The 10,044-nt window shown below is 46.9% G+C and overlaps 1 protein-coding gene across 1 annotated transcript; it reads right to left on the minus strand.

Moving 5' to 3' along the window:
- Positions 1–4,233: 4,233 nt before the first annotated feature.
- On the minus strand, positions 4,234–7,246 carry clrn3 (clarin 3; the record flags this gene model as incomplete). The annotated part of the gene is made up of 3 exons (XM_079757266.1): positions 4,234–4,508; positions 6,249–6,434; positions 7,006–7,246. 3 exons carry the CDS (start codon positions 7,244–7,246, stop codon positions 4,234–4,236), a joined length of 702 nt encoding a protein of 233 aa, XP_079613392.1.
- Positions 7,247–10,044: the final 2,798 nt, after the last annotated feature.

Here is a 10,044-nt window from a genome sequence, read left to right on the forward strand (position 1 = left end):
TCATGGAGCGCTATGGGCGCTTCATGGGATCGATGTGCATGTTGTGTTCGTGTGATACTGATTTTATTACCCATGAGTGTCGGAAGATGCAGCAAAACGAACAAGCAAGCCACACTGAGCTCACACCCACAACCACACCCACACACAGACGAGCTGACCGCCACGCACAGAAAAACACACACATACACACACATACACACGCCTAGATTAGCCAAACGTCACACACAGTTGCATGTGTACACACAAACCAACACACCTAGACGAGCTGACAAACGAGCAATTGCGCATGTGTACACACACACACACACACACAAAAACACACAAACACACACACACACACTCACACACACACACACAAATACACACAAACACACAAACACCTCAGACACACTTGCTCTTTCTTTCTCAGTCACTCACTCACTATCACACAAACACACACACACACACACGCACACACACACGCACACACACACACACACACACGCACACACACACACACACACACACACACACACACACACACACACACACACACACACACACACACACACACACACACACACACACACACACAAACACACTCATTCCGCTCTACCATCCAACCATCCCGACATCAGTGGTGGTGCATCTTCCTGGCTAGGCGGCTCCCTCTACACTACCCCCCTCCTCCTGTTTCCGGCCGGCCCAGAGGTCTGGGGGCTGAGGGCGAGGAGGTGGTGTCCATTTCACAGGGCCCTCTGAAATGCGTGGCCCAGGGACGGCTGGTGTTTCTAGTGTTCCACGGGTTCAAAAGTCGTGCCTTTAATCCTGTCACACGGGGAGTGTGGGGCGAGCTGGCTGCATAATCCCGCGGTTGATCTGCTGCTGATAGGTTACCGGTCGGGGGAGTGTGTGTGTGTGTGTGTGTGTGGGGGATACAGAAGGAGGTTGAGGGACAGCGAGGGATTAAGGAGAAGTGCCCACCTCTGGTTTGATATCACTGGTGTTTGCAGTGCAAACAGGCCAAGAGGGAGATCCCAGTTGTTCTCTCGGGCTCGCCTCAGTGAACACGGTGGAGGCAGGGTCCGGCGGTCAGACCGCCAGGCAGCTGCTGTGCAGGCCAGGGGTGGCTGAGGGTTTCAATCCCACGCAACCAGTGTCAGGCGGAATGCCTTGCTCTACGGTAGTCTGATGTTTCATGAAGTGTTCAGTTCGAGATAAAACAAATAAAAAGGAGACGGTGGTTTTGGGCCTTGATACCTACACATTGACCAAAACCGAATATACATGTGTATAATATTGGTCAATATACGTTTTGATGTCAGAGCATTTTCTCTGCAGCGTGTTGACTGTTGTCTTCCTGTGGTGTTTGTGGTGTTTGTTGTGTTTGTGTTTTGCCCAGCAGGTCGATTCAGATTGATACTAGCCTCACTCAGGCCTCAGGAAGGAAGTTCCAGCCTCAATCAAACACACGCCTCCTGTCTCCTCTGTCAAAAGGAGGGATTTGTAAATAGGAATCAGAGTAATGTGAACGACGCAAATATGAGCCATTTGCATACTTTACATACATACGTAAATACGTACATACACAACAGACAGACAGACAGACAGACAGACAGACAGACAGACAGACACACACACACACACACATACGAACAGCACAGTAACGCTGTCTCCTGCACCACCACTGGGGAAACGTCCACAACAGCCCAGGGTTTCTCCCTCACTGAAGCCTCAGCAGTTGTGTGTTCAGTTGTGTGTCCGGTTGTGTGCGTGCGTTGTGTGTTTTCCCTCCACAGAGTTGTGGTTCAGACTGCAGCAGGACGACAGAACACTTCCTCCTCCTCCTCACCTGCCCTGCCAGACTACAGGAGGAGGGGGGGGCTCCTTTGAAGGCCTGGATGAGGTATTGCGTTGGGATGTGGGTGTGTGTGTGTGTGTGTGTGTGTGTGTGTGGGGGGGGGGGGGGGGGGGGGGTGGAAGGCATGTCCAAACAGATTTCCAGGCCCCTGAGTGATGAGACACAGGAGAAGTAACAGGACACCTACACCCACCACCACCACCACCTCCACCACCACCACCTACACCCACCACCACCTCCACCACCACCACCTACACCCACCACCACCACCACCTCCACTAACACCCACCACCACCTCCACCACCACCACCACCTCCACCACCACCTCCACTAACACCCACCACCACCACCTCCACCACCTCCACTATCACCCACCACCACCACCACCTCCACCACCTCCACCACCACCACCACCACCTCCACCACCACCACCTCCACCACCTCCACCTCCACCACCACCTCCACCAGCACCACCTCCACCACCACCACCTCCTCCACCACCACCACCACCACTAACACCCACCACCACCACCACCTCCACCACCACCACCACCTCCACCACCACCCATGTCAACACGCACCCATGTGAAGCACTTCAACGAGCAGCAACGGGCAGTGTGTGTGTGTGTGTGTGTGTGTGTGTGTGTGTGTGTGTGTGGTTGGCACTCCTCAAAGAAATAGCTCAGCATCCATATTCCCAGGGCCCCTCTTTATTTTTTTCTTGTTTTTGTCATTATAGGTGTGTGTGTGTGTGTGTGTGTATGTGTTCTTGTGTGTGTGTGTTTGGGGGGTTGTGTTTGGATGGTTGTGTGTGTTTTTCTGTGTGTGTGTGTGTGTTTGTTTCTGCGTTTTTGTGTGTGTGCGTGTGTGTGTATATGTTTTCTGTGTGTGTGGGTGTGTTTGTTTCTGTGTGTGTGTGTGTGTGTGTGTGTGTGTGTGTGTTCTTGTGTGTGTGTGTTTGGGGGTGTGTGTTTGGGTGTGTGTGTGTGTTTTTCTGTGTGTGTGTGTGTGTTTGTTTCTGCATTTGTGTGTGTGTGTGTGTGTTTTCTGTGTGTGTGGGTGTGTGTTTCTGTGTGTGTGTGTTTCTGTGTGTTTGTGTGTGTGTGTGTGTGTGTGTGTGTGTGTGTGTGTTTCTGTGTGTGTGTGTGTGTGTGTGTGTGTGTGTGTGTGTGTGTGTGTTTGCCGTGAGTGCCTTTGCGCTGTTGGAAAGCCTTTGATAACGGATTGCGCAGCACTGCCATTAATGCCTCGTCTCTCAGCATCAGGAGGATCCCGGCTGATCCTGGAATGGGGGGGTGGGACGCGACGCACCACTGCGGTTCCAGAGGGGTGTCTTAGCGCGCAGCCTTCTGTCGTGAGACGCGAGCCTCACAGGTAAGTACGGTAATCCCCCAGACTGCTTCCCACGTACCTTACCTGTGGGACCGTCGTACTCCTGGGAATGTCTGTAGTCCGTCCCCCCACTCGCGTATTCATATCAATATTATTTATATATCATTTGTATATTACTAATTACAAATGTATTATTAATGTAAGTCGCTTTGGATAAGTGTCTGCTAAATGCCCTGAATGTAAATGTATATATTATAATTATTAATATATATAAATATTTATATTGTTGATATTCATATTAACGACATTTATATTTATACACTTTCCTAAACGGATGCGTTTGAAAAATGTCTTTGCATTAACACTTTTGGACACTGGAGGGCAGCAAAGTTACATTTACACTATCCGGTTTTAACCTGAAGGGTTGTAGGCCACTTCTGTGTTTGTCAGAAGATAAAAAAACAAACAAAGAACTATAAATCAAGACGTGTTTTAAAAGTCTTTACGAAGCAGGTCGTAGGCCTACTTTTGAGGCAATACTGTATATTGTATAATTCAGGCAATTGTACTCAACTAGTTGTCTTATCCAGCCAATACACTTCAAAACAGTAATCATAATAATTTCTTACACTTTATTTAAATCTACAAGATTATATAGCAGTCAAATAAGTAAACACATTAGTTTCCCACATGTTATAGTATGTATTTACCTTTCCCTTAACTTCCTCATTCTGATATGTTGTCATTTTATAACTAACAATTCCCATCTCTTGTATTTTGACAGATTACATCAAGGTCACTGACACGTGTGTCAACAGTTTTAACCATCAAGCAATCAAAACATGGTCATTTATAATCCTCCAAGAGAACTGTGTGTTATTAATAGACCCAAACCACTGCTCTTCCACGCCCGCTCTACTCTGACACATCATTATCTCTCTTTAATGGCTCTTCCTCGCCCATTACAATAAATAGATTGAGGATACTCTGGCGATAGGCCTCCTTGTTCTCCTTCATCAACGTCCTGAAGAGTTCCTCTCGTTGTCCTGACTGCCCCGACGTTAGTACATCAGCCCATCCTTAGGCTCTTCGGTAGGCCTCTGCTGTTCACGCTGGTGCGTGTAGGCCGCGTGCTGGTAGAGGTAGACGAAGCCGATTGCCATCAGCGAGAGGGCGAGGTAGGGGAGGACCAGATAGTATCCAAGCCCCATCAACAGCTGCGTGTTCTGCAACTTCAGGGGACCGAGCGTGTTGACGACGATGACCAGCTCCTCCGGCACGCGGTTGACGAACAAGTTGATCACGAACAGCACGAGAAGCAACAAGGACAGACAGGCTGGGGGAGCAGAGAGAGGGAGGGAAATGGTTCAGGGTGAGCGATAGCGCAAAGCGACATGGTCATTGCAGTTTGAAATGCATTTAGACCGACGCTTTGAAATCAAAACTATCAATATATATACAAACATAACAATATAATATATATTTATTTTGTTTTGGTCAATATATAATATATGACATAGTCATATCATGTATTGACCAATATAATATATATGTATATTTTGTTTTGTTCAACATAATCATGATTATTTTCTAAGAATCTATTACACATTGTGTACTGGGGGAACGTATCAAGGCCCAAAACCACCAACTCCTATTATTCTCTTTTCTCAAACTACACACTTCATGAAACATCAAAATACCGTAGAGCAAGGCATTAGTGGAAGAACCATCATTCTGTAGGGTAACATTCCTACTGTTTTAAGTACAAGCCATCCAATAAGCAGAAACAAGGAATACTCAATACAATTTAAATGCAAGGACTATAATAACAATGTCAATATCAAGATATCGTTAGCCTGATAGTATAATTGCCTAAGTCATATTTTGGTCAATATCTGTCATAAAATATTTCTGATATGTGTATGCCTCATTGGCTATATCCTGAGCCAATCAGAGTGCTTTTTACATTCCATGTTCACTTTCTGCCTAAGGTGTCTTTGACACTAAATACAAAATGAACCTTAAAATATGACTCAGGCAATTATGCTACGAGGCTAGCTATATGCATAAATATATACGTAGCAGCAAAACAGCGAACAAGGGACCAATCACCATGACAAACAAGACATTTGATCCTCGATGATAGTTTACTCAGAATCCATCTTCTACTGCTAAAGGCGATCCACCAGACTAGGGTTGTTCCGATAGCGATACCAGTATCGGAAATTCCTCCGATACTGCCTAAACTCCAGTATTGGGTATCGGCGAGTACCCAAGTCTATGCGTCGATCCGATATTCAAGTTACTAGCTAATTTACTACAAAGCTAAAAAAACATCACAGGCACGACAGTGTTATGCTGCGTTCGTTAACAGTCGGAGGTGGAAAGTCGGAATGGGAAACACGCCATCTCCGACCTACATGGGGTCGAGCTACCAAGTCGGCAAACATGAATGCTCACGCTTAACCACAAGAATACAAATGTATTATTATAATTATAGATTATGAATGTAAATTAACTAGTACCGAAAAGTTCTGACAGTAAGTGAACCGACTATACATTGCTGTCATCGTAAGAGAACCCTTCCATAAGAACAACTTATATTAGTAGTTACAATGCTACAGGCTGCATCAGTATATACTCGGTATTGGGAAGGAAAAAATGGCATGGGAACATCTCTCCACCCGACCTGGGGTCGGGTGGAGAGATGTTCCCATGCCATTTTTTGGTGGGAGGAGCTCAACGCTCGGAAAGTGATTTGTTACCGTTACTGACTGGAAATCAGTACGAATCATTTATTTTAATTTTACAATTCAATAGTTAAATAAAGAAGTTTATAATATAAATTAATCTCAACACATTGGCCTGGCCTAAAGGAAAGAGCAGTTTTTATGTTGACCACTTCCAATGTTGTGTTGGTCACACTAAAGAATCGTTTATTTTTTTTATAGTGAATAATACACAACATTAAGGAACTTAATAAATTATAAAAAATCGCACATTACATCGCAATCGCAATATTGGTCAAAATGATCGCAATTCGATTATTTCTCCAAATCGTTCAGCCCCTGCTCACCGCCGACGGAGCTGCAGACGTAGATGCCGATGGGCCCCATGTACGTCTCGTAGGGGTTGCTGACGCTGTTGTATAGGGCGATGAGGATGCTGCCGCTGGACGCCACCAGACACAGGACCAACAGCAGGACAACCAGGCCGTGGAGGACCTGGGGGGCCGTGCCGACCTTCCCCAGCTCAGTGAACACTGCGGACAACCACAACAACGTTAGGTCTGCCTGGGTCTCATGTGTAGGTCAGAGGAGGCAGAGGGGGTGGAGAGAGGGGGGTTGGTGTTGTGGTTTAACGGCGGCCATGTTCCCAGATCAGAGCTATGGTTTCGTATCACTGATCCAGGGATGGGTTTGAGTGTTAAGTCGTTTAAATAGTATGCCACTCAAGTGGATGAGAACATTAACAAATGTCTTCTTTGGAGGCAGTGGCTTAGAAGGTAGAGCGGGTTGACTCGTAACCAGAAGGTTGTTAGTTCGATCCCCGGCTCCTGCGAGTGTCGAGGTGTCCCTGAGCGAGACGCCTCACCCTAAGTACTTCCAACAAGCTGGCTGTCGCCTTGCGTGGTTCACTGCACCATCGGTTTGTGAATGTGTGCATGAATGGGTGAATTTTAGGTGGTAATTGTATAGCACTTTGAGGGGCCACTGCTTAGAAAGCACTACATAAATGCTGTCCATTTACCATTTCCCATTCTTATGGATAATCAGTAGATCTTTTTAGCACGCTTTATAATCTTTTTTTTAAGTTCAGATCCGCTCATTTACCCTTGAACTCTTCGGGCGCGCGTCCGATCACCGGGCAGGACCTCCTCTCCGAGATCATATCAAAGAGGTCCATGGTGATGGTGGCGCTCCCGTTGGCGAACGTCGTGTTGGCCAAGTCCGCGGCGCACTCCATGGTGGCGTGGGTCCAGGTGGTGGACATGGAGAACCCCAGCAGCCCCACCGAGATGGACGTGGCCAGGGCGCTGGAGAAGAAGTAGAGGATCTTGGTGGCGGAAGGCATGGTCCCGTTCTCCCGGTGGGTCTGGCTCTACAGCCGTGCGACGTGTGCGCTGAAGTGGGATCCGGTCCCAGCGGGCTGAGAGTGGCGTTTGAGGTGCAGGGTGGGTGACGGACTTGCCCTCTTGGGTGTGGGCCGGTGACAGGAATAAGGATTACAGCTCATAAAACCCTGTCTTTATGGACGTGACCTTTGGTCGGAAACATCAAGACTGATAGGGGGTTGTCATGTCAAGCTTTATTTTCCAAAGAGGTGGAAGAGGACTGGATCCAACGTCCGAGACTGTAGGCCTGTTGTGGCCCAGTTGGTTTTCGGTTGGGCTACATTGCTGTCTTTTAAAGTGTAGTTGTAGAGAGAAATATGAGAAAGAAACAATGCAAATGGAGGCCTTATCTTCTCAAAATATACTCAATGAATGCAGACATTTAGGCCTACAATATATGATTGGACCTTTCAAATACAACAATGTTGGCCCAATAATATGAAATTTTATTTCATAATAATTTTCTTAAAAAGACCAAAGCAGGCGACCAATCACATTCCATAGATTGAGTCACTGCGATGTGACGTCACGATGTGTTTGTAAAGTAGATTTATCCCAGTCATGTGACTATATGGCAGGTTCATGAGATAAATCATTTATAATGTTTACTGCAGATGAATCATTGACATCTGCACTCAGGTGTGTTTGTGCGTCTGTGTGTGTGTGTGTGTGTGTGTGTGTGTGTGTGTGTGTGTGTGTGTGTGTGTGTGTGTGTGTGTGTGTGTGTGTGTGTGTGTGTGTGCGTGCGACTTTGTTTGGCAATAAAAAGTCGGTCCAGGACGGAATAAGATTAGATTAGATTTCACTTCATTTATTTAGCACTCTCTTACACTCTCTTAATTGCATTGAACCACGAAGATACAACCAAGAAACACTCACAGAAAAGCAACCTGCTTCAAGCGCAACATTATAGAAACATGAGATAGAGAATAATAATATTAATAATATTTGCAAACTTTTTTTTAAGAGGGAGGAGATGCCCCAGAATGTGTAGATCTAGATGCTATAGAAATGTATAATAAAATATGATTATAAAATATAAGGCTAATCAATCAAATCAATGATATCATCAAACACGCCTATATTAAAGTAGACTATAGATAAGCGTACTGTTACTAACATTAATAGCATCAATTAATATAATACATGGCACTATCCTATGGATGTACCAGATATTGTGGCGGTTGACATTTGCTCCCTGGTGGTGTAGTACCGCAGCGACCCGATAGGAGCTCCCTCTCCCCGCCAGAGGATCCGAGGGGAGCGGGGCCGCTGACGATGGACCGTGTGAGTAGCATCCAGCTACAGCCCCGGAACCGGGGCCTGTGGTGTGGCAGAGGGGCCTGTGGTAGGGCAGGTCCGGTTTTTTTTCCTATTTTTCGAGGTCACAGTCAGCCCCTAGCTGCCCCAGTCGAGTATTTCAACGTTTTCTTGTAAAATTTCAATAAAAATAATTAATTAAAATAATAATTAATTTAATAATATATATATAATTTGTATTATTATATGATTATAATAATAAAAAAATACATAGCTAATTTTTATTATATATATATATAATTATTTTTTTACTCGACGGTGGAGCGCTGTTGGGTTAGTACCGCAGCGCACCGCTAGGGGGCTCCCTCCCCCCGCCAGAGGGACCGAGGGAGCGGGGAGCAGCGACCGACAGCGCGGTGATGTTCCGCTCAGCACAAACGTTTCTTTCCCGGGGAAAGGCGTGAAAGGCAGCAGGAGAGTAGCGGCGCTGTGTGGACAGTGGTGCGCGCACACACATACACACACACACCGGATGTATTCCTGAAAGATCCGAGAGGTAAGTGATATCACGCTGCTCGTCTTTGATCTGGACCCGCGTTTTCTGTCATGTTTCTCCGGTGTTTCTCTGATGTTTGGCTCAAGCGTTACGCGACGTGACGGTGAGGGTTTACCTGTCAGCTCATCTGCGCCGCGGGGCGCGGGGACGTGGAAACACCCACTGGCCGCATGCCCGTACCGCGCGGATTAGAGACGCAGGGGCTGCTGTGATAAACCGCCTGTTCTGTTGGTCCATCTCGCCTGGATATGAGCCGATACGTGCTCACGGTGATCTCCGAGAGTCATGTCGAACCCTATTCCCCTTTGGCTCGCTGCTGTCAGCCCTGCTGTCCGTCGGGTATCGGGGATAACAGTCATTTTGTTGTCGTTATTTTAGAGAGATCTGTTCCCTCAAGTGTCTCAGAACTGAAGACCGCATGTCGAAGGGTGCAAAGTAGGCTCCAGCTTTAGTCGGTGTACTTCTTCCAAACCACGGCATGAGGACTGAAGGCATGTTCGGCCGTGGATCATCTCGGTGTGATGTGTTTTAAGGGGGAGAGATTGTGGAAGTAAAAGGCTGCAACTAAACCTAAACTGAAAAAGAAATCCCATTGAAACTAGGATGTCGGGGAGGTCTTGAAGCAGTTGTACTGTAAGCGATGGTAATGATTCATGTTCTGAAAATGATGAAGAAATTATATCTGAACCAGGCAGTACTTTCTGCATCCATACTTCCCCCAACACGTTCCCATCGAGGTGAGCCAGGCAGTAGAGGACGCCTCCAGCATTCTCTGATTGCAGACCTACGGGGCGGTACAGTGTGCCCTTCAGACCCGGGATACAGGCCCACCACAGTGGGGACGGCCTGGTGCAGAACCCTGCGTTTATTTAAGACAATCCCTGGACCCAACAACCCTCCGGATCCCACGCTTACAGCGCAGGGGCCGAGCTGTGCTGTTGT

This window comes from Pollachius pollachius (assembly GCF_949987615.1).
Source record: "Pollachius pollachius genome assembly, chromosome: 19".
Classification (NCBI taxonomy): Eukaryota; Metazoa; Chordata; class Actinopteri; order Gadiformes; family Gadidae; genus Pollachius; species Pollachius pollachius.